The sequence below is a fragment of the Pteronotus mesoamericanus genome, unplaced genomic scaffold (genome assembly GCF_021234165.1).
Source record: "Pteronotus mesoamericanus isolate MK-2021 breed Mesoamerican mustached bat unplaced genomic scaffold, CSHL_Meso_final contig_105, whole genome shotgun sequence".
Classification (NCBI taxonomy): domain Eukaryota; kingdom Metazoa; phylum Chordata; class Mammalia; order Chiroptera; family Mormoopidae; genus Pteronotus; species Pteronotus mesoamericanus.
In genome coordinates this window covers 13145144-13170455 of record NW_026555006.1, presented here as the reverse complement: position 1 = coordinate 13170455, position 25312 = coordinate 13145144, and the positions used below count along the sequence as shown (strand labels likewise).

The 25312-nt window shown below is 35.5% G+C and overlaps 1 protein-coding gene across 1 annotated transcript in view; it reads right to left on the bottom strand.

The window, feature by feature from the left end:
* Positions 1 to 25312, bottom strand: part of EFCAB7 (EF-hand calcium binding domain 7) — a 49376-nt gene that overhangs the window by 221 nt on the left and 23843 nt on the right. Inside the window, exons 9-13 of the mRNA XM_054574179.1 lie at positions 23016 to 23173; positions 22248 to 22381; positions 12569 to 12717; positions 4587 to 4796; positions 860 to 967 (exon numbers count right to left, since the gene is read on the bottom strand). Of these exons, the coding sequence (XP_054430154.1) occupies positions 860 to 967; positions 4587 to 4796; positions 12569 to 12717; positions 22248 to 22381; positions 23016 to 23173 (759 nt within the window). The remainder of the gene's footprint in view (positions 1 to 859; positions 968 to 4586; positions 4797 to 12568; positions 12718 to 22247; positions 22382 to 23015; positions 23174 to 25312) is intronic.

The following is a 25312-nucleotide window of genomic DNA, read 5'->3' as shown; positions in this document are numbered from 1 at the left end:
TTTCTAGACCCAATATAAAAAATATCCTTGTACATAAAAAATTCTATAATGTTTATCCTTAGTACAAACCTGCAATCTATGATCTGATGTCTAATGGGATAATCCAGACTAAATTCTACTCCAACATAAAAGCTGATGGTTGGTGTTTGCGTAGGTGGATAAAGAAGGGTGGCAGAAAGAGGAATAGAAATCTTTTCCTCATTACTGCAACATTTTCTAAAATTCTCACTGGAATAACAGAAAAGATAATCTTTCTTTACCTTGTTCTAGAATGTTTTAGGATTTCATGGATAGTATGGAGAAAGAAAGGGTAGGAATAGAAAGTTTTTTCCTTTTTCCCTTCACTAGACTAGTTTCAGTGTCTACTAATCTGTCCCTGACTTTCAACTCTTTATTAAGTCAGAAACCCAAGGTTCTGCTAACACCAGAATAACAGCTGTTCCTGACTCCTGGCATTTTCTCTTCCAGGTTGCCTTAGAAAATCTAATATATATAAAAGTATTTTGGGTTATCAAAACTCCTATTACTATTAATACTACTTTGTACTTCTATATGATGTTCAAAAGTGCTTTCATGTATATCATTATATCTTTACATTAATCTTGTGGAGTATGTGGAGCTGGTGATATAAAAACTTTAGAGACTGGAACTGAGAGTTCCATACTAGCTGCACCAAATAGTGAGAACTGAATTAGAGCCAAGTCTCCCATCTCCTAGTATAGGATGATACTAATACAAATATCAAACTTAAAATAATTTTTACTTTATTTCACATATACATTTATTCATAGCATTAATAGCAAAAATGTTTTTTTTAATTGAGAAAACAAAAGGCTATAATTAGAAAATAATGCATTACCATTGTAGATTTGGGTGCCACTTCTACTGCAAATATGTTGAGCCCTCTGTTGTTTATGCAGTTTTTACTTAGTTCGTTGTTGATGTGAATAATAACTTTATCATCTGACTTTAAAAAAAGATTTTATAAGTTGTTAGTTCTGTCTTTAACAAATACAGACAAATAAAATGATAATTACAAAATATTTTGTAAGTCTTATGATAGAAGTATTTACAGGGTGCCATGGAAACACAGAAAACAGAAATACAGAAATATTTGCTGAGATTGGTATCAAAAAAGACCTTATGGAAGAAGTAATACTTGAAATAATAGATAATAGCCTCTAGGATGGATAGGAAGCAAGAGAAAGCAGAATGGAGCTGAAAAGTGAGAGAAATACAAGAGTCAAATTATTCCCCTGCTAAAGAGCTTGCAATCACTATAAAGGGGTAGTATAACATTAGACAATCTAAATTCATTTCTCAGCTCTTCGACTACTTAGCTGTGTGGCCTTTTGCAAATTAATATCCCTGGGCTTTAGTCTCCTTGTGTGTAAAAGGGGTATAGTATTTACCTCATTGGATTGCTGTGAGAAGTAAATGTGTTAATATATGTAAAATGCATGGCACATTATAAGCTCTAAAATATTATCATTACCTCATTTTAGTGAAGGAAGTTTAAATTACAACTGTAATTGCCCAACCCTGTAAAATCTAGACACAGTCTATCTGTTATTTATTTTCCTAATATTCTTCCAAATACAGTTCTCTATTTCAGCAAAGCTGATAGTCCCACTCTTTCCTTTACACTTCATATTAACCCTTTCTCATGTTTCACCTTACACTGTTTTCCCTGCATCTAAAGACTCTCTCTCTGCATATCTAAACCCTAGTTATCCTTCAAATCCCACACCACAAGCTCAAATCCCATGTCACAGTCCCCTTCCCCTCATTACAAATCCTTCCCAACTTCCATAATCCAAACAAACATCAATTACAAGAAACACAAATACAGTACAACTATTGCACATACAACAGTCCTACACGTATTATTTAACATTTACCTTGTAATTATTCTCAGATCTCTTTAAACTCTTTGGAAGCAGAGACCATGTTGCACTTTCTGGTGCTCCTTATTCTGACTAGGAGAGTGAGTTAAATAATGTATACTCACATTGACTCAATACTCAGCCAAATCTTAAGCATCTTAAGAAATTTATGACAGGCATAAAAATAATGAAAATATCACCCAGGAACTAAAAAAAGAAAAAAAAAAAAGCCAACAGGCCTAGAAAATCTAGCTATATTAAGGTTTTATGAAAATGTATAACTTCTAGAAAACTGAGTTTCTCTGACATTAAGAATTTATGCATGTACTCTCTTGACCTGCAATATCCACAGTAGTAAGGAAGATAGCTAAAGCTATAAATAACTTGATAAAAACAAGTCCTACACAGTGAAATATACTTAATTAGATCAAATGATAGTCTATAGGATTTCTGATATTGCAAAGTTTGTGTAAAGAGTTGGGTGAAATTTTTCTCTTTGTATTTCTTCAAAACATGATGGTTATTATTTAAAATAGTTGTGGTTGTGTGAAGACTTTTAATAACAAACTAAATAAAATATTTTATACCCCGATGATGCTCTATCTCTATAGATCTCTAAACATTTAATGTCATAATATTTTAATAGGAAAACAGTTATCTCAAGCCTTTTAAAAAATATATATATATAGAGAGAGAGAGAGAGGTTCTGGTCAAGATGGTAGTGTAGGTAAAAGCAGTACTTGAATCCTCCTACAACCACATCAGAACTAAACTACAGAACAACCATCATTCAGTACTGCTTGAAATCTAGCTGAATAGAAGTCCTAAAATTAAGGATATAAAAAAGAAGCTACATCAAGACTGGTAGGAGGGGCAGACACATGGAATGGGCTGGCCGCACACCCACATGTGGTAGATAAAAATTGGGAGGCATGCTCAATGAACTTCAAGGAAGAGTAGATGAATTTAGTGAAAACATTGACAGAGAAATAGGAAAAATAAAAATGGAACTAGAAAACACAAAAAGAACCAGTCAGAAATGAAAAATACATTACAGAGAATCAACAGTGGAGTAGATGAATCAGAGGATCAAATCAGAGATTAGGAAGATAAGGAAGCAAAAGACACCCAAATAGAACAGCAAAAATAAAGTATTAAAAAAATGAGGATAGTGTAAGAGGAGCCTCTGGAAAAACTTCAAGTACACCAACATTCACATCATAGGGGTGCTAGAAGGAGAAGGGAGGGAGCAAGGAATTGAAAACCTATGTGAAGAAACAATGGTAGAAAATTTCCCTAACCTGGTGAAGGAAATAGACACACAACTGTAGGAAGTGCAAAGAATCCCAAACAGGATGAACCCAAAGAGGCCCACACCAAGACACATCATAATTAAAATGTCAAGGTGAAAGAAAAAAATCTTAAAAGCAGTAAGATAAAAACAGTTATCCACAAGGGAACTCCCATAAGACTGTCCGTTGACTTCTCAAAGAAACTTCGCAGGCCAGAAAGGCTGGCACAAAATACGCAAACTGATGAAAAGCAAGGACCTACAAACAGAATTACTCTACCCGTCAAAGCCAGCATCGAGACTGTAAGGACAGATAAAGAGTTTGCCAGACAAGAAAGAGCTAAAGGAGTTTATCACCACCAAACCAGTATTACAAGAAATGTTAAAAGGTCTTCTTTAAAATGGAAGAGAGGTTGGGGGAATGAATGGAAAAGGTGAAGGGATTAAGAAGTACAAATAGATGGTTACAGAATAGTCACAGGGATGTAAAGTAGAGCACAGGAAATACAGGTAATATTCCAATAACTCTGTATGGTGTCAGATGGGTACTAGATTTATCAGGGTGATAACTTAGTAAGTTTTATGGTGACTTGTCACTGGGTTGTACACCTGAAACTAATGTAGTATTAGTATTGTATGTCAAGTGTAATTGAAAAATAAAAAAATATTTAAAGTCAAAACTAGATACAAAAATAACAAAATATTGAGCATACACCTAAAATGTGTATTTTAATTATATACACATACAATTATCCTAATCTATTGATATTATAAAACATACATAAAATGGCAATTGAAAAGGTTGACATCAAGATGAATTTAAAAAATTGCTTCTGCTCTGTCCTTGCATTCATAATACATTTAATACTTCCAGATCAAATAATACTGTTATATATAAACAGCCAACTTCAAGAAGCTTGCTGAATATATTTTCCAACTTTTTGTATTTGTTGCTGTTAATGAAGTTGACTGAACTTACAAAGTAATTCACTCCTGGTTTTGCATGGAAACAAGGCCATCATCTCCATTACTTTGCTAAAATAACATTTTTGCTGTGATAGATGTGCAAAACAACATGCTTACTTTTTCTTTTAAAATTCACACATTCCCTTGCTTCTCTGTCAGTTTTCTTATTTTGTAGTCCATGTGATGCCTCAATAAAAGAGACTTTTTATTTTATATATATATTATATATATATAAATTATCATGTTCAATTTGAGCTAGAAATCGCAGGACAAAGAATAATTTCCTATTGTAAATATTATTAATGTAATGGGATAATTAAATATCCCATTTACCCATGTAATGGGTAAATTAAATATTTAATTACTGTGCAAGAATAGAGTAAGAAAGAAGATGGAAAATATTAGTAAACACTGCAGTTATGAGACCACTTCATAACTGATACCTTGTTTTCAATGACGGAAGTTATCCAGGTGTCACGCTTGTGAGTATATACAACAATATTTTCGTCGCCATCCATTACTTTGGCATCGCCTTTGTTAAGGACAGATTTGCAAATGGCCTTCTCAAGTTGCCCACTGCATGGCTCCATATGGACAGCTTTAATTCTTGGCTTGCATTTGTCTGCATAGACATCGATTACAAATGGGCATGCCTGATACGAAGGAAAAAGCAAACCTTGTTTGAGCCTTCTGACAGAATTGAAATTATTTATTATTAATATGTTTATCATATGATTTAAGAAGGTACACTGTACTTTCTAGCCTGTCCTTCTGATACACTTTTAGGAGAAAATTTTAGTACTATAAATTGAGTGATAAAAAAGCATGAAATTCTGATTTTTGCTTAGCATATTAACTGATAATATTCACAGAAAAGGAAAGAAAATGATAACCTCTAGCAAATCAGTTATAGCTCCTTTAAGGCACTGTACCACACTTCCATTTATTTTAAAGCTAACTCGTGTCATATTTGTTACCTTTTCTAACTTTAAGGATACATCAAAGGGCTATAAAGGAATTATGTTTACAAGTGAAACTTAATGGGTAGATATAGAATACCGAAAAGAGCTAAATGTATAAAAATAAATTCACAGTTCAAAGTTAGTGTAAAAGTACCTTTAAAACCTGAGGCCTAAAAGGATTCTGTGCACTTGGAAATGGATTCTTTTAACGTTTACTTTTTAGTCTTGACCACAGTCCACAAGATGCTGCACAGAGGGGCCTTTGCCTCTCTATACAGCCCAGTATCCTGCCTCGCTGTTTTCCAGCTACTGGGATCTTTCAGGCCCTGCAACAAATGAAGCTCCTCCCTACGTCAGAGACTTCGCATAGGCTTGGGCAAAAGTAGGTTTACAGTTGTGAATGTGCAAAACACAATTAATTCTTACAGCATTATTTGTTAATTATCATACTACTTTCCATACAAACAACTGTAAACCTACTGTTCCCCTAATCTGTATGTAGTGTTATCTCTGCTTGGAAGGTGCTTTCACAGCTTTTTACCTGGGCACCTCGTCCTCCTCTTCCAGGTTAAAGCTCAAGAGTCACCTCTGTAGACAGAGTTGCCCTGGTCTCCCCATCTCCTTCACTCCCCTCCTGTTTTCTATTTGTCCTCTGGCTTATTTATTTTTTTTGAAAATCACTTTCAAAGTGATTTTATTTATTTTTCTATTGAATTAATCATTCTCCTTCATGGAATCTGAAGTTCCATGAAGGCAGAAATTTTGATTATTTTATTCATCACTGTATTCTCAGTGCCTCTTTATTACAGGTTTACCACATACAGACACCCAATAAATATTTGTTGAATAAGTAAGTGAATTTATACACGTTGATGGTGTGTATAAATTTTATGTGGTAGACAAAAGATAAAAGTCTGAAGTTGGTAGAGTATCAACATATATTTTTATTAGTATTAAAAAATATATATCTTAATGACCCCAACCTTTACCAATAATAAACTTACCATTTTAAAGAAAGATAATACCAGTTTTTTAAAAAAATCACTGGATTAGAAAGCCAAAAATCTGGGCTTGTAACTGAATTTTGCCATTTTACTAGCTACATAAACTGGGGAAGTCACTTAATTTCTATAACATTTAATTTCTTCATTGAAAAAATGGAATCATATAGAATATGTTCTTCTAAGGGTTGTTGCAACTATTTAGTAAGTAATGTGTAAAAATACTTCATAATGTATAACTCTGAAAAAATATTATTTATAATAATTATAAAAATATGGAACTTTAAAACTTTTTTTTTTGTACTAAACAGATTCTGGTATTACTCTGCCATTTCTGACTCTTGGTTATCAATTTTATTCAACCAAAGGTTATCAATATTTAAAGATTCACCAAAACTAAAAATCATAAAAGGTCTTTGGTTAAAGACACATTATTTAAAATTTTAAAAATAAAATCACATCTACTCTTAAAAATCTGCCATATAATTATCATTTTTTTTCTGTTCATGGGCTTAATCTTTTATTTACCTATTCTCTTCATCCTATTAAATTAATATAGAAAGCATACGAAAAGAAAATTCAAAGTAAAAGAAGTTTTGTAGATGTTAATACAAGTGTATTATATTATAGATATTACAGAAATACTTTAAAAGTATTATATGAGAAATACTAGGAAAGCACTTTAAAAATACCTTTCACAGATTACTAAACTATGAACAAAAAAGGGGCTATACAATAAACCTGATAAGCTCAGGGGCCACATGGCAGGCCTGAGAAGCTCAGTGACTAAAAGCGACCACACAAGATCATAAATTCTTAACTAGACAGGTCATAGCAGGTAGTCATGTCCCACGCACACTGCTTCCTCATTTTACCTTAAGTGAGCTCTGTCCATTGTTCTTATGCATCTAGTATAACAAACCTTTGAAATATCAGAGCAATTTTCTTTTCTAGACCCCTCAAAGGCAAAACCACGGGCACCACTGCACAAGACCACCAGAACATGAGACCATAAAACTTCTCTTTGTTATTTTGTTCCCCAAATACCACCTCTATGTAAAGGTTAATTATTAACTATCCTGTGCCCACCAATGTAAAAGGTGTATGTGTCTCTCTGTTCTGCTTTTTATCCAGTCTGAGAGACTTCCTCATTCTGTTTTCTCCTGCACTCTTAACCTACCACCAATGAATTTCATGTAACCCTCCTTATGACTCTTCCTTTGCCTTTGATTCTAATGTATAAAATAAGCTGCAAACAGCCATTCTCTGGAGCATTTTCTCAATCCGTTGAGATTTTGCTTCCAGGCATGTTCAAAATTTGGCTCCAATAAATTCTTATAAGACTTTCCTATAGGCTGGAGTTCTTTTAGTGACAACACTAAACAGAAAGTCCTTATATAAAACAATAGCAAAATAAAGCAAATCCATGGAGAAGTTCAAGGATTTCACTGTAGATACACAAAATGTGGCCTGCCAAATTCTGAAAAGAAATACTGAGTATAATCAGATTTTAAGACCATGGGGATAAAATCTGACAAAACCAGAATGGCCATCTGGACATGAGATAAAATCCTCCATGAAACAACTCATTCCAATAGGGATAAACCGGCCATAACATTAAACACTGACAAAAACTTTCCTAGGATAATGAACAAAGTGCTTAGTTCATGCTTTATCCATAAATAAATTAACCTGAAAAAATTATGGTACGTCAACTGAGAATATGCTCTAAAAGACTGAGCAGTTCCAAATTGATTTTGTACAGTAGGTTTTCCCTCAATAGTTTATAAATATGTACTACTAATAACAGTATATTTATTTTCAGAATGCGTCAAAATATTACCTTGTTGAAAAGCCACAACCATCATCACTGCCTAGAACATTCCAAATTATTCATTCTGTGATGAGGGACACATTTAATTGGAATAATTATTCATGAATTTTGATTACATAATGGTTTTCTCCTTACTCAAAAACATTCTTGCCCTAGCTGGTATGGCTCAGTGGACTGAGCTCCAGCTTGCGAAGCAAATGGTAGCCGTTTCGATTCCCAGTGTAGGGCACATACCTGGGTTGCAGGCCAGATCCCCAACAGGGGGCACACAAAATGCAACCACACATTTGATGTTTCCCTCTCTTTCTCCCTCCCTTCTCTCTAAAAATAAATAAATAAATAAATAAAATCTAAAAAAACCCAACCCATTGTTTTCTATCATTCTCAAACCTCTAGAAAAATGAAAAGGGACAAAAAAACAAGTGAAACAGTACATCATTTAAATATCATAAAGTGAGGTTCTCCACAGAGCCTCTAGAAGCACACAGTCCACAGCATTAACCTAGAATTCTTGAACAAGCACATGATCATAAGCAAGCAGCTTCCTCCCAGAACCATCAGAATAAGCTTTTTCTATAAGTTACACTCTTTATTAATTTATTTTTTTCTCTTTACTAACTTAACATGTACATGTCTGACTGTGGCCTATCATGTTCTTATTAGTAACAATAACTTGCCTAAGTCTAGGTTTTAAGGAAAATGTGTTTGAACTATGAGAAATACAAAATGTGACACTATTTGTCACAACACCATGAAACAATACATTTACAGTTCCACCATGGATAATTCTATCTCTTGTGCAGCTCCTATGTAGAAATCAGACTATTTAATGCCAACCCAGAACCAAAGTTAATTATTTTGTACAGCTATTAGTTAGGCCATCCCAACGGTAGGACTCCTCAACACCCTCAGTGAGTTATATTTCCTTACATACACTCCAAAACAATAAAGCTTTTTCTGGAAAATGATTCCTGAATATAGTGATCCCATTCATAGCAGTTACACCACTCCAGGTAGTCATAAAAAAAATGTCCCTTCATGTAGGTTGACATAGTAATTAATATAGCCTAAGTCCTAGGGCTACAACTAACCAGTTTAAATTATTTAACTCAAGTAGTTACAGATAACAAAAAAGACTTGATTTTCTTTTGATCAATCCAGGTACTACATGTTGTACCTGGATTAATACAAGTAAAATGATCTACAATTAATTAAAAGAGTAAATCATAAAAGGTTATACAAAGAAGACTTAGGGGTCCTTGGAACTTGTCTTGGCCAAGCTTAGAAAATCTAGGGTCATGATTCTGGAGTGCCCTCCAGTCCCTTCTTATAATACTTCTAGTTACACTTGTTTGTCTCAGAGTTTAAATGTTGTCCAGAGTCTTAAAATGTTTCTGTACAGTCACTGTCCCAACAGATGACTCAAAGACAAAACCAGGATGAAATCATGAAAAATATACAAACTGTAAATCAGATTCCCACAGATGAAACTTCTTCAAATAGAATCAACAACAGTGGCTGAATGAATCTTTGTTAGTTTCTACAACAGGGGAGGCTGGGGTCAAAATGTTCCCACAAATGTATGAAAAAAAAGATTATTCCTTTGTCATGGTAACAAGTAGTTACCAAAACTGGTTTAAACCTGTTCAACTGCTCTGCAACAACTCATCTCAATGAACACAGTTCCGTAAGCCAACCAGTGTCAGCTCCTCACTTTTGAAAGTCAAGCCGTCAGGGACAGATGCACATCAACAGATACACTGCTGAGTGCCAAACAATCAACAGTCCACCCCAGTAACCATGCTTCCCCAAAATTCTATATAAATAAAATGAATGTTCTGCTCTGCATGGAGATAATATTACTAGCCAGCGTAGCTCTCCCTTACAGTAAACAATCAATTCAGTTTTTAATTTTAAGAATATAAACAAATCTATTGTTATCTAATGTGTGACCTGAAACTCTTTAAATTCTTTATTTTAAACCTGAAACAAAAACATAGAATTTAAGAAGGTCTGACTTCTGTTCAAGACAGAGGTGTTGGTAAACATGCTTTGCCTCCTCACACAATTACAGAAAAAATTAGACCACAAAACAAATATCACTCAGAACTGTCAGAAAATCAACCTGTATGGAAGTCTGACAACCAAGGACTTAAAGAAGCCACATTCACCCATATGGGAAGGAGGGGCGGAGTACAGAGTGGTGGTGGAATGCGTGGTCCCACATTCACATGTGGTGGATAAAAATCGGGAGGGATAACTCAGCAGTGAGGGATCCCAGTCCCAGACCAGATCACACAGCCCAGGTTTCTAGCACCAGGAAGATAAGTCCCCATAAATTCTTCCTGTAAAAACCAGTGGGGGTTAGGGCGGTGGAAAAAAACTGTCACATTTTCAGGAGACTCCTTTTAAAGGGCCCACACAGACTTAGGACTTACGCATACCCACTCCCTCTGGGATTCAGCACCAGGGCAACAGCTAGAAGGGCACCAGTGGCACACAGAAAGGAAGCGAAGTGACTGAAAACAGGGCAACTGTCAGAAGACATCTTCCTCCTGAGCAAACCTCCAGAAGTAAGGCACCAGTACTGTCCCCTCGCCATGCCCTCCCCGCACACAGAGCCACAAAGTGGTGAAACTGGTTGTCCCACCATGGCAATTATCTAAGGCTCTGCCCTACATAATTTACAGGTGCCTTTTCTACAACAGGCCATGTTACTAAGACAGGGAGTCAAACCAGCTCTGCCTAATACACAGAAACACACCCAAACACAGGGAGGCTGCCAAATTGAGGAGACAAAGAAACATGGCCCAAATGGAAGAACAGAACAAAACTCCAGAAAAAGAACTAAATGAAATGGAGACAACCAACCTATCAGATACAGAGTTAGAAACACTGGTTATCAGGATGCTCAGAGAACTCAATATGCTGTATGGCAACAGCATAAAAAAAAAAACCAGGCAGAAATGAAGGTTACCATTATGTGAAATAAAGAAAAATCTACAGGGAACCAACAGTGGAGGAGATGAAGCTAAGATTCAATCAACAATTTGGAACATAAGGAAGAAAAAAGCATTCAATCATGTCAGCAAGAAGAAAAAATAATTCAAAAAAATGAGGAGAGTGTAAGGAGCCTCTGGGACATTTCCAAACATACCAACATTTGAATCACAGAGATGCCAGAAGGAGATGAGAAAGAGCGAGAAATTGAAAACTTATTTGAAAAAATAATGAAAGAAAACTTCCCTAATTTGGTGAAGGAAACAGACATACCAAGTCCAGGAAGCACAGACTCCCAAACACGTTGGACCCAAAGAGGACCACACCAACTCATCACAATTAAAATGCCAAAGGTTAAAGATAAAGAGAGAATCTTAAAAGCAGCAAGAGAAAAGCAGAGAGTTACCCACAAAGAAGTTCCCACAAGACTGTCAGCTGATTTCTCAAAAAAAGCTTTGCAGACTACAAGGGACTGGCAAGAAGTATTCAAAGTTATGAAAAGCAAGGACCTACAACCTAGATTACTCTATCCAGCAAAACTATCATTTAGAATGGAAGGGCAGGTAAAGTGCTTCCCAGACAAGGTAAAGCTAAAAAAAGTTCATCATCACCAAGGCATTATTATATGAAATGTTAAAGGGTCTGATTTAAGAAAAAGAAGGAGATCAAAACTATGAACAGTAAAATGACAAGGGTCATAAAAATTCACAGCTGTCAACAACTGAATCTAAAAAACAAACTAAGCAAACAACCAGAACAGGAACAGAATCAGATGTGGAGATCATTTGGGAGGGTTATCAGCTGGGTGGGGGAAAGGGGAGAATGGAGGAAAAAGTGCAGGGATTAAGAAGCATCTGTAGTAGGTACAAAATAGGTGGATGTTAAGAAGAGTATAGGAAATGAAGAGGCTAAAGAACTTATATGCTGAACCATGGACAGGAACTAAGGGGGGGTATTGCTGCAGGGAATGGGGGTACCAAGCAGAAGCGGGGCAAAAAGGGAAAAATTGGCATAGCTGTAATAGCATAATCAATAAAATATATTTTTAAAAAATAAATAAGGCCTAATTTTCATTATTCTTCTGGATTATTATGACTCATTCAACTTCAATATCTATCATGTTAATAAATAATAATAATGATAGTTAATATACATACTTCTTTAAATGAGATAAACACTGACCCAAGTGTTTTACAAATATTAATTCAAGAAGTATCCTTTGTCAAGAAATCAGAATCCAGTTTTCCTACAGACACATTCCTCTTATTCTAAGAGAGCCTTTATTCTGTTAGGACAAAGAGTTTTCCCACAGAAATTGAGACTTCAGCAACTCAAATAGCCATCACCAATTAAGAAATATAATTTTTTAGATTACAATCTTTTCCTGCATATTATATGCTCAAATTACTTTGTTCCAGAATTATTTAAATGTTCGCAGTAACTAAATTTCAGCCCCAAATAGGAATTTACATAAATTAGCAAAAACATGCTGTTGCACCTGTGATTCATTCATATGCTAACGTTCAAGAATTTGAGTGCCCAATTCAAAAGTCATGTGTCAGGAAAATGTTCATGGGGTAAAATATTATGTATATTAAGCACACTCCAGAACTTTCAGATTGCTTTACCTCTGTTAATTCCAGAGCTTTATTGTAGCCCATTGAGAGGAGAGTTACCCAAAGGTCACGAGGATCTCCTTCACGATCATTAGCTTCCATTAGATTCAGATCCATAAAGCCCTGTCTTGTTAGTTCATTCTTCTTTGTATCAAAATTCTCTGTCAAAGCAACCAAAAGTTTTCTCATATAATACACAATTCATACATTTAATAAAATTTCTATTTTATATTATTCATACATGTTTATTTTAAAGGAGGCCTTATGAATCTGTGAGCCATGTAAAAGTAGAATAAGAATGACTCAAAACAGCCCTGACTGGTGTGGCTCAGTGGACTGAGTGCTGCCCTGTGAACCAAAAGGTCACCAGTTCGATTTCCAGTCAGGGCACATGCCTGGATTGCAGGCCAGGTCCCCAGCAGGAGGCATGCGAGAGGCAACTGATCGATGTGCCCCTTGCACCAATGTGTGTGATGTTTTGCTCCCGTTCTTTCTCCCTCCCCTCCCCTCTATCTAGAAATAAATAAAATCTAAAAAAAGAAAAAAGAATGACTCAAACCATGCTTGAGAGATACCATTCTAATTTCCCACAACTCAGCATAATCATCATCACAGTACATAATTTAGTTTTTAAACAAAATCTGAAGTTATAAATAATGTAAATATGTTCCCAAATTAAGATAAACTGTAATTTTTCTGGGTAAATTCTAACCTACTTGCTTATATAGATACTAAAATATATTTTAAAAAATTAAAATGCTTTATATAAATTTGCGACTTGAATACAGCAGAACTTAGGTGAATTTGATGTAATACCTCCAAAACTACTAAAACAGGAGTTGGGGATAGTGCCAGACCAAGGAGACTGCTATATGACGAATTACTCTGATTTTAACTGAATTTTCCCCTGGTCCTTAAAAAATGTTAAATAATAGGAAACACTTTGGAGTTCATGAATGTCCTAGACAAATATAAGCATGTCCACTTAAACATTATTAGCAAGTAAAACTAAATTCATCTAGAAGCACCTAGATGTGTGTAATACTTGAACTTGTCTATAATATAGATAATAAATAACAACTCATTATGGATTATACTATTAACTGTTCTAACAAGAAAGATTCTATTTTCCAGCTCCATATGTAATATACCCAAGGCAAATGGGTACTCTTATTTATAAGAGATATCTTTTTTGTATGCATTATAGTAATAAAAGCAGCAGAGACATAACTGTTTAACACTTGTTGACTGGTTAATAGTTTAAAATATTTAGAGTTTGAAAAGTGGCTCATAACTCTTTAAAAAAAAATGAAGATTAAATTTGATCATAGAAATGGTAGTCACTAAAATGGAAGTTGGAGCTATTTATGTAGTATATAAAAATAAAAATTATTAATATTTGATATATAATCCAAAGAAATTTGTACTTTCAAAAAATATATCTACTCTGGCTGGGTAGCTTATTTGGTTAGAACATCACCCTGACATGCCAACGTGTCTACGTCAAGGTTGAAGATTCAATCCCTGGTCAGGGCACATACAAGAATCAACAATGAATACCTTCTGTCTTCTCTCTCTCTCAAAATCAATCAATAAAATTTTTTAACAATATATTTATATTCTGTATGATAAAGACTATCAATAACTAATCCACTTTTAAACTTAAAATTCTTGATCCTTCATTAATTTTTTAAAAATTTATTAATGTGTCTGACTTCAAGACTTACTTTGAAGTTATAATCATCAAGATAATGTGATATTAAGAAAAAATCAGACAAAAGGATTGGTGGACTAGAAAAGAGATCTCAGAAATAGATCCATAAAACTCATGCAATTCATATTTAACAACAGCGCAACGTCAGTTCAATGGAAAAAGAATGGCCTTCTCAACAAATGGTGTTGAAACAACCGGACATCTATGTGCAAAAAAATAAATAAATCTAGGCAAGGACCTTACATCTTTCACAAAAATTAACTAAAATAGGTCATAGGCCCAAAAGGGTCACAGATCCAAAACGCAAATCTGCAGAACTTCAAGATAATAGGAGAAAACCTGGGTGAGCTTATGTATTACTATGAGTTTTTAGATACAACACCAAATGCATGATCCATAAAAGAAAAAAATTGGTTAGTAGGACTTCATTAAAATTTAAAAACTTTTACTCTCTGAAAGACACTATTAAGAAAAAGAAAAGACAAGCCACAGACTGGGAGAAAATACTTGCAAAACATGTGTCTGATAAAGATTTGTATCTAATATATATTAAGAACTCAAATAAGAAAACAAACATCTTAATGAAAAAATGGGCAAAAGATCTGAATGGACACCTCACCAAAGAAAATATGCAGATGGCCAATAGCCCTATGAAAAGACGCTCAATGTCATACTTCATTAAGAAATTGTAAAGTAAAACAATATGATACCACTACACACGTATTAGAATAGCTAAAATACAAAAAAAACCCCAAAACTTGACTGTACCAAATGCTAATGAGGATGTGGTACAACAGGAACTCATTCCTGGTGGAATGCAAATGGTACTGCCACTTTGGAAGATATTTTGGCAGTTCTTTCAAAGTTAAATACAGTTTTATTATACCATCCAGTAATCACCGAACTGAAATGATTGAAATGAGTTGAAATGTATACACAAAAATATGCACATTGAGTGTTTACAGCAGCTATATTTATTATTGCCAAAAATTGGAAGAAATCAAAATGCTCTTTAATAGGTGAATAAATAAACGAATGATGGTACCTTCAAACAATGGAATATTATTGAGTGCTAAAAACAAATGAACTGTCAAGCCACAGAAAGACATAAAGGAACTTAAATGCATATTGCTAAGTGAAGGGAGACAGTCTGAAAAGGCTACGTACTATGACATTTGAATAAAACAATACTCTGGCAGAGGCAAAACTATAGAGACAGTTAAAAGATCAGTGTTTGTCAAAGGTTCAGAGGGATGAATAGGTAGATAAAGAGGTGGAGCACAGGGGATTTTTAGGGCAATGAAATGATTCTGTAAGATATCATAATGCCAGACATATAAGATTACATGCCCATCAAAACCCACAGAACTCTACAACACAATATAAGGCTAATATAAACTATGGATTTTAATTAATAATAATGGATCAGTGTTGGTTCATCGATTTTAACAACTGTACCATAGCAAAGAAGGGATATTTGGGAGATCTATTTCATCTTTACTGTAAACCTAAAACTTTTCTAAAAATGAAGTCTATTAATAAAAAATAATAAAATAAAGGTGACTTTGAGTCTAAAAAGAGTTTACTAAAATTATTTTATAATATTTTCTTATTATCAAGAACAATGAATAAAATAAATATTATATATGACTAAAAATATAAACATTTCAGAACCTATAAAGCCTGTTTCTTTGCAGTATTATTAATGTTGACAAAGCAGACATTCCTCCAAAATCATTTTTTAAGTCAATCATTCTTAAGGATATTTTATAGCATGGTGCTTAAGGTTTTGGAGTCTGAGTGCCTGGGTTTGAAATTCAGCTGCAAATTTTTTTGCTGTGTAACCATTGTCAAGTGACTTACCCTCTTTGAGTGTGTTTAGCACACAGCTCAGAGAATTGATGTGTAGCAGTGCTTCCACCTGGAAAATGGTAAGTTCTTAAAAAATGTTAACCATTGGATTAAGATGGCGGCATAGGTAAGCGTGCATTGCCTCCTCACACCACCGCATCAAAATTACAGCTGAACTATAGAACAACCATCATTCATAGCCATCAGAAATTGAGCTTGAATGTAAGTCCTACAACTATGGAATTAAAGAAGAAACCACATCAAGACTGGTAGGAGGGTCAAAGGAGTGGAACGGTCTGGTCCCACACACACGTGCGGTGGATAAAAATTGGGACGGATATCTGAAGAGGAGGGGTCTCAGTCCCACACCAGGCCTCCTAGCCCAGGGTTCCAGTGCAGGAAGATAAGTCTCCATATTCTGGCTGTAAAAACCAGCAGAAACTAAGGCTGTGGAAGACAGAAACTTAGAGTCCCAGGCAGTTCCTTTTAAAAGGACTGCACACAGACTTACTCGGACTTACTCCCTCAGAGCTCCACTGTGGGGGCAGCAGATTGAAAGTCATCAGAGACATATGGAGAGGAACTGAATTATCTGCCATCGGGGCAAGAACTGTGGGGCAGCTTTCTCCCAGACAGAAGTGCTAGCAGAGGCCACTGTTCCTTTTTTGAGCCGTGTCCCTACAAAGCCACAGAGCCAGCAGGGCGGGTGCCATGTCTGAGACTCCATCAACCTGGTTCACACTGTTTTCCCCAACATGGTGATCCCCTGAGGCCCTGCCTCACCCAACGTTCAGGTCCACCCAAGCTGTTTTTCTGTGGCTTTTCCATACCAATGGCCTATCTCGGTCTATGCATATTTTTGTTAATTCTCTCAAACAAGCAGCATCTGGCTTCAGTGAGCCCTGTACCTCTTGCTAAGTGGTCCCAGGCCTGGCAATAGCTGCAGCTGGCCTTGGTTCACAGCCTGGCCTCTCCTAGGCGCATCCAAGCCCAGTAAAAGTAGCAGCCATCTGCAGATTGCTTTGTAGCTTATGCTCTGTGACCACAGATAGAACACAGGCAGTAGCTGACCTTGGATGTGCCAGCAGGAATCAAGACTCAGCTACAACAGGAGAGTGTACACACCCCACATTGTGGGTGCACCTTGAGTACCCAGCAAGGGTAATAGGGGAGGCTGTCCCACTGAACCCTACAGGACACCTACTACATTAGGCCACATTACCAAGACAGGTAGTCAGAGCAGCAATACCTAATACATAGAAACAAACACAGGGAGGCTGCCAAAATGAGGAGACAAAGAAGCATGGCTCAGATGAAAGAACAGAACAAAACTCCAGAAAAAGAACTAAACAAAATGGAGACAAGCAATCTACTAGATGCAGAGTTCAAAACACTGGTGATAAGGATGCTCAAGGAACTCAATAAGGACCTCAGCAGCATAAAAAAGATCATCAGAAACAAAGGATACACTAATTGAAATAAAGAACAATTTATAGGGAATCAACAGTAGAGTGGATGAAGATGAAAATCAAATCAGTGATTTGAAATATAAGAAAGCAGAAAACAACTAATGAGAACATCAAGAAGAAGAAAGAATCCAAAAAAAATGAGGATAGTGTAAAAGAAGCCTCTGGGACAACTTCAAGCATACCAACATTTGCATCATGAGGGTGCCGAAAGAAGAGAGAGAACAATAAATTGGAAATCCATTTGAAAAAATAATGACAGAAAACTTCCCTAACTTGCGAAGGAAATAGACATATAAGATCAGGGAGCACAGAAAGTCCCAAACAAGATGAACCCAAAGAGGCCCACACCAAGACATACCATAATTAAAATGCCAAAGGTTAAAGACAAAGATAGAATATTAAAAGTAGTAAGAGGAAAGCATTAGTTACCTACAAGGGAGCTCCCATAAGACTTTCAGCTGATTTCTCAAAAGCAACTTTGCAGGCTAGAAGAGATTGACAAGAAATAGTCAAAGTGCTGAAAAGCAAAGTTTTATGACCAAGATTACTCTATCCAGCAAAGCTATCATTTATAATCTCTATCATTTAGAGAAAGGGCTTCCCAGACAAGAAAAAGCTAAAGGAGTTCATCAACACCAAAACAGTATTATATGAAATGTTAAAGGGTCTTCTTTAAGAAGAAGTGTTGGGGACCACTTTGTGTGGCAGTGGGAATTGTAGCCCCGTGCAAGCCAGGCCTTGAAAGAGGTCTGTAAGTCTCAACTGGAACACCTGGAATGCTGGGACACAGACATGACCCAATGCTAGCAATGAGGGACATCAGGCCTGAAAAATGCATTGTACCCCTTGAAGCTTGCTTTGCTTTGTATAGCCCTGTTAATATAAACCAGATGTTTAAGCTCCAAACAGGAATGAATTTCTGAATTCAGGAGCCATACCTTAATGACCATCTGACATCAGTATGTCTAACAGACCCTGACCTGAGGCAAATCTCTGTGTTCCTTCAATTGTTATCTATCATCCCTTTCCGTTTTCTGTAAATATAGCCTTTAGGCATTGATTGATACGCTTTGCATGCATGCACATATCGTTCTCAATAAAAGCCACTTCAGAGAAGGGCCTGGGGCATGCTCCACTAGAGGGAATCACCATCCCTTTCTCCTGGCAGACCAAGTGTGTCTGAAGTGACTCATTTTTTCATCCACAAAGGCAGGAAGGACTCCGCGGGACAAGGACTCCCACAAAGAAGGTAAAAACTATGAACAATAAAATGGCCATAAATACCTATCTATCAACAATTGAATCTAAAAAAACAAAATAAACAAACAAGCAGAATAGAAACAGAATCATAGATACAGGGAATGTTTTAATTGTTGCCAGATTGGCGGGGGGCGGGGGGGAGGCAAGAGGTGGGCAAAAAATGTGAAGGGAATAAGAAGTACAAATCAGTAGTTACAGAATAGTCATGAGTATGTAAAGTACAATTGGGAATAGAGTAGCCAAAGAACATATATGCATGACACATGGACATGAACAATGATATGGGGATTGCCTGAGGGAGGGAAGGGGTTGGGTGGAGGGTGGCAAAGGGAAAAAATTGGGACAACTGTAAGAACATAAACAATAAAATAGAATTTTTAAAAATGTTAATTATCAACTCTACCTATTTAATTAAATTACTAAACAAATTTTATTTATCAACAATTTTCCCATAAGAAAATCCTACTGAATCACTCTTATGAAATGTGCTCTAGTGCCAATAATGGAGAACAAAAAGATTATATCATTAAAGTCACAAGATAATGACATCATTCTAAAAAATAAACTCTAATATATATAGATCTTATTAATCAAAGTTTAATATTATAAATCAATGTACATTTCTTGTTATTGATTATACTATAAAAACTTTCAGTTAAAAAGAAATATATTTTTAAAAACCTTTATATTAACATTTCTACCTTACTTTCTATTTAGATAAACTTTCTATTTATCAGACTCCCACCTGGCTCACTGACTTTGCCAAACTTAGACCATTTTAAGAACCAGAGGAGTAGAACATAGTACTACCCCAATCATAGAAATATGTGAGTTAATCTCTTTCTTGACTGTATTCAGGCCTCATCAAAGTTCTTGTTCTGTGAACTATGGTTGGCTATGGCTTTTTGGTTTTGCCCTTTGACTTTTCAGTCTTTGTCTTAAATACAAATTCCCAGACTCCTTTTAAGTGACCACTGCTTTTGCCTCAAAGTATTTTTCTTTGGCATTTTTGGTTTCCATACCTCCATGGATGCACGGTTTTTATTTTTTTATTATGCTATTTTATTGATTATGCTATTACAGTTGTCCCATTTTTTTCCCCTCCACCCTGCACCCCTGCTCCCACGAGCATTCCCCACCCCTGAGTTCATGTCCATGGATTGTACATATAAGTTCTTTGGCTTCTCCATTTCTTATGCCATTCTTAACCTCCCCCTGTCTACTTTGTGCCTACCAATTATGTTCCTTATTCCCTGTACCTTTCTCCCCACCCTCTCTCTACTGATAACCCTTCATGTGATCTCCATTTCTGCGATTTTGTTCCTGTTGTAGTTGTTTGCTTAGGTTGTTTTTGTTTTTGCTTTAGGTTGAGTTGTTGATAATTGTGAGTTTGTTGTCATTTTACTGTTCATAGTTTTGACCTTTTTCTTTTTCTTAGATAAATCCCTTTAACATTTCATATAATAAGGGCTTCATGATGATGAACTACTTTTACTTGATCTTATTTGGGAAGCACCTTATCTGCCCTTCCATTCTAAACAATAGATTTGCTGGATAGAGTAATCTTGGATGTAGGTCCTTAGCTTTCATCACTTTGAACACTTCTTTCCAGCCCCTTCTTGCCTGCAAGGTTTCTTTTGAGAAATCAGCTGATAGTCTTATGGGAATTCTTTTGTAGGTAAATCTTTTTTTTTTTTTTTTTTTTTTTTTTTTTGCTGCTTTTAAGATTGTCTCCTTATCTTTAATCTTAGGTAATTTAATTACGATGTGTTGGTGTGTTTCTCCTTGGTTCCAATTTCTTTGGGACTCTCTGAGCTTCCTGGATCTCCTAGAAGTCTATTTCCTTCGCCAGATTTGGGAAGTTCTCCTTGATTATTTTTTCAAACAAGTTTTCAATTTCTTGCTCTTCCTCTTCTCCCTCTGGCACCCCTATGATTCTGATGTTAGAATGTTGTCCCAGAGGTTCCTAAGCCTCTCCTCATCTTTTTGAATTCTTGTTTCTTCATTTTGTTCCAGTTGAAAGTTTATTTCTTCCTTCTGTTTCAATTTGTTGATGTGAGTCCCAGTTTCCTTCCCTTCACTCTTGGTTCCCTGAGTATTTTGCTTTATTTCACTTTGCATAGCCTTTACATCTTCCTCTACTTTGCGTTCGTACTCCATCATTTCTGTGAGCATCCTGATTACCAGTGTTTTGAACTGTGCATCTGATATGTTGGCTATCTCCTCATTGCTTAGTTCTATTTTTTGAGCTTTGAGCTGTTCTTTCATTTGGGCCATATTTCTTTGTCTTGGTGCACCTTTTACATTGTAAGGGGCGGAACATTAGATACTTGCCAGGGTGGGGCAAGCCACTTCACTGTGCTGTGGTGCTGTCTGTTGGGGAGGGGTCCAAGTGGGAGCAATGCCTCTTGCTCGGCTCTCAGCAGGCTTTCAATCAGTTCCCCCACTGTCCACAAGCAAATTGGGCCATTCTGGCGCTGATTCCTGAGTGGGTGGGTTTGTGTATGTTCTAGGACCCTGTGGGTCTCTCCAACAAACTCTCCTGTGAGGCTGGGAGTTTCTCCTGCTGCCAAAACCCCCACATGTTTTTACAGCCAGAGGTTTTGAGGCTTTCTTTTCCTGCACTGAAGCCCTGGGTTGTGTGGTCTGCCTTGCTCCCCAGTTGTTCTTTCTAGCTTCTCTGTATGCAAATATGGGACTGCCTGGTCCGCTGCTTTGCCAAGTCCTCTCCAGCCCCAGCTGCCTGTCTCCACCCCTCCTACTGGTCAGGATGAATGTTTCTTCTTTAACTCCTTAGTTGTTGGACTTCCATACAGTTCGAATTTCTGGCAGTTCTGGTTGTTTTTTGTTTTTTAATTTTTTGTGCTTCTTTGGTTGTGTGAGGAAGCAAAGCCTATCTATCCATGCCTCCATCTTGACCAGAAGTCCTGGATGCACTTTTTAAATTCAACTCAAATATTTTTTTATAAAACCAAAGATTTCTTAATAGGTATAAACAACTTCCTGGAAACCTCTTAATTTTTAGTAAAATCTAGTTTATTAGAGATTTTTGCTGCCCCCTCCTGGGCACAGTTTGGGGCTCTTGACCATTGCAGTCCCATCCGTATCAAGAGCTAGGACAAAGTATTTTACCTTCTAAACTCCAAAGAGCACAGGTTGAAAATAGAATTACAATTAAGTACTTTAATTCATATTTTATTTTGATTACTAAACCAACAACCAACTTAAGTAAAATAAATGTTTAAGTTTTTATGGTCTACAAACAATGCTACTACTTTTAAACTGTTCTAATTGCTATAATAATATTCCATGGAGAAGCCTGGCATTTTACTTCTTAAGAATGAAAGGGGGGCTATATATTTTTAATATATCCATTAAGAAAGAGAAAAGTGCTTACCTCTGCAGACAGCCCAAGCATCTTCATCACATTTCTCACCACTTGTTCTCAATTCAAAAAAATTATATTCTTCAAGGCTAAGAAGACCATTTCCATCTAAGTCAATAACTTCAAATATATCTGATAAAGTTGACCTAAAATTATAAAAATAGCCTTGTATTTCTCATCTCCAAGGCAACTTGACTGAGGCTTTCTACAAAGAAAACTTTCAAAAGGAAGTAATATCAAGGCATTCAACAGTTTTTGTAAACTATTAAGTTAATGTATCCAAATATATATTTTAATTCAGTCTAGTAGTATATGTGATAAAGAAGCTTCTAAAGCAATCAGAGTATTTCAACACAGAGAAGGACCTCAGTTGACAGTAGTTCCCTTCTTCTTTCTTTTTTCCAATCTACTTCTTTCTTTCTACCAGATGTTGTGTATATCTAGGGTTTGGGAGAACCACCTAAGAGCTTGGATTTCATATTAACGGTTATCTAAGTCAGTGCAAGTAGCAGGATCCAGTTCTAAGGCAATGCCTATGGGAGGAGAAATTGGTAGTTGTATGACTAAAGCTGACTTGCTAAATGTGTGGAACCCAGAAATGAATAGCAATCCCAGACCGGTAAATGGAAAGTCACTTTCAGTTGCCTAGTATGGACTTGAACTGTTGAATTAGAATAATGGGTGGGAGTGGCAGCTCCAAAGGAAAGGATGGAAGAAAGGCTTTTAAGGTATATATCCAGACTAAATGTTATAGTTCTAACCTTAAGAAATGAGACTTACCTAAATTCCTTTGTAAGAAATAATTCCCCTGTTTCATCTCTATATACAAGCTGGGCTTCTTCTGTTACTGGTTTTATTTCTTTCCTCAGTTTACAGCCAGTTGTGAAAGGAATTAACCAGTAAATTCCAGGTCCTAGTTCACCAGTCCATCCAAAAACCTTTTTTGATGTATTTGAACAAAAAATAAAAATTAAAAGGAAAAAAAAAGAATAAACTCTGTTTCTTATTCAATGTAACAAAAAAAAAACACCTTTTCTGAAAAGAATTTAAAAACAAAAACAACCACCATAAGTTTTAATAACTTTTAATCCCCCTTCTGAAAAAGAAGTATTAGAAATAACTTTTAAAATCAATATTCACAAATTCTATATGGTTCTGTCAAAATCACTTTTCATTGGTAACCATCGTATAAAACCATTAGATGTTCAGGTCTATGTAGTTCTCTACATATGTATTTTTAAATGCCTAAAATGTAACAGGTAAGATATTATATAATTTCTAATTTTCCTCAGTAATCTTAAAAAATGATTGTGAAGCAAATATCTTCAATAGGAGGCAAAGACAGAAATCTTAAAATATTTTTTTGAAGTTATAATTCCCTAATTTGATTCAAATATAAATATATGATTTATAAGTCAGATTTCAATGGCACAAAATAAAAATTAAATATATTTAAAAGAGTTAAAGTGTTTATATAAATTAGGCATATTTGTAAGAATCCAATTATATAGACAAACACACTTGAATTTTACTATTATGTAATATGGACTATAAAATAAAATGGCAGAATCCCAGATAAACCTACCTTACACAAAATTATTTTTCATCACAGGATATTTATAATGAGTGCCACAATATTTGTATAGGAAAACATTTTATTCTCCTGTTCTATAAAAGAAAGCAAAATGCTACCTCTCTATGGACCTTTTCTATGTGCATTCTGAAGCCCAATGGTTTCCTGTGAAACTTAGGGGCTGTCTCTGTCAAATATATTAAATTTAAGCATTTTCTGTCAGCTATTTGCCCTTCAGCACAAAACAGGCTTAGGGATTGCTATCTGGTGTTGTGTTCAAAAACTTTCAAAACCCAGGTATATTTTAGGTTCCTGGGTACTCATATCCAAAATTAAGTTGCTCATCTGAATTCTAGGATCAGCCCTATTTCTGCACTCATGAATCAGAGAAATTGACTATAATCATCTTAAAGTGACCATGTCCTATTTTAATGCAGGAAGCAATCTAAGAAAACTGAAGGTCATTTTGAAGACTAAAGATTGACCAAAGCCATCCTTTAGAAGCCATAATCTTTTAGATTGGCCAGATGTAGACTGATACCCAGGAGTGAAAATCAGTTCTTGCTGCTTCCTAATATATGTTATCCCATGAACCTCCCTTATTTCCACATATAACTTTCAACTGCTACTGTAGATGGCAAATAGAAAGTCTTTCATGGGCACAAAACTATTCTTAAAGAAAATAATTGTGAAACTAAAACTAAAAATGAAAAGTCCTTTGTAAATATGACATATTACAGATAACCAGAAGCCTATATAGTAGAGAGGTAAATAGAAACTCATTCAAACTTTATTACAGGCTTGCTACTACTCACATTTTTACACATGCAATCTCATAAGAAAGTAATTTTATCCAAAACAAAAATGGGAACAGCTATTGTTTTAGACAATGCTTTATCTTGAACTTAACTTTGTAGTCAGTTCTGAAGAGGAGTTGAGTTAAAACATTAACTTCTGTCATTTTATTTGTTTCTTGCCAATAACTATTCTTGTCTGTTAGGAAGCCTACAATAAAGACTTTTATATAACATTCCATCAGGGAAATGTTTGTCTGTCATTGAACCTATATAAAGATTAAATATGATATCGCAGTAAGCCCTTGAATAGTATTATTCCTGTTGTTGTGTAGCAGATGTATTTTGTAGTCCTCATAAAATAAATAGCCACATTTATGTATCTGCCTCACATATTTGGCCTCTGAGTAAATATATAATTAGAAAAGATCAGAGCAACCCTATGGGCAACATATAAAATCATTTAAAAGCATTTCTTCAGATCAATCTATTTTTGTACCCTATAATATGAGTCAGGCCTGAGGATAGTAATCTTGAAGTTTTTGGGGGTTTTTTTTTTGGCAGTAGTATTATAAGAAAGATAAACATCTAAAGCAACTTTTCTAGTCCTGAATTGCTTGTGTTTGGTGGGGGGAAAGTCCACCAGTACCAACCATTTTTATTGAGTATAACAAAAAATGTTCACATGTGAGGCATCAGGGCATTGAGAA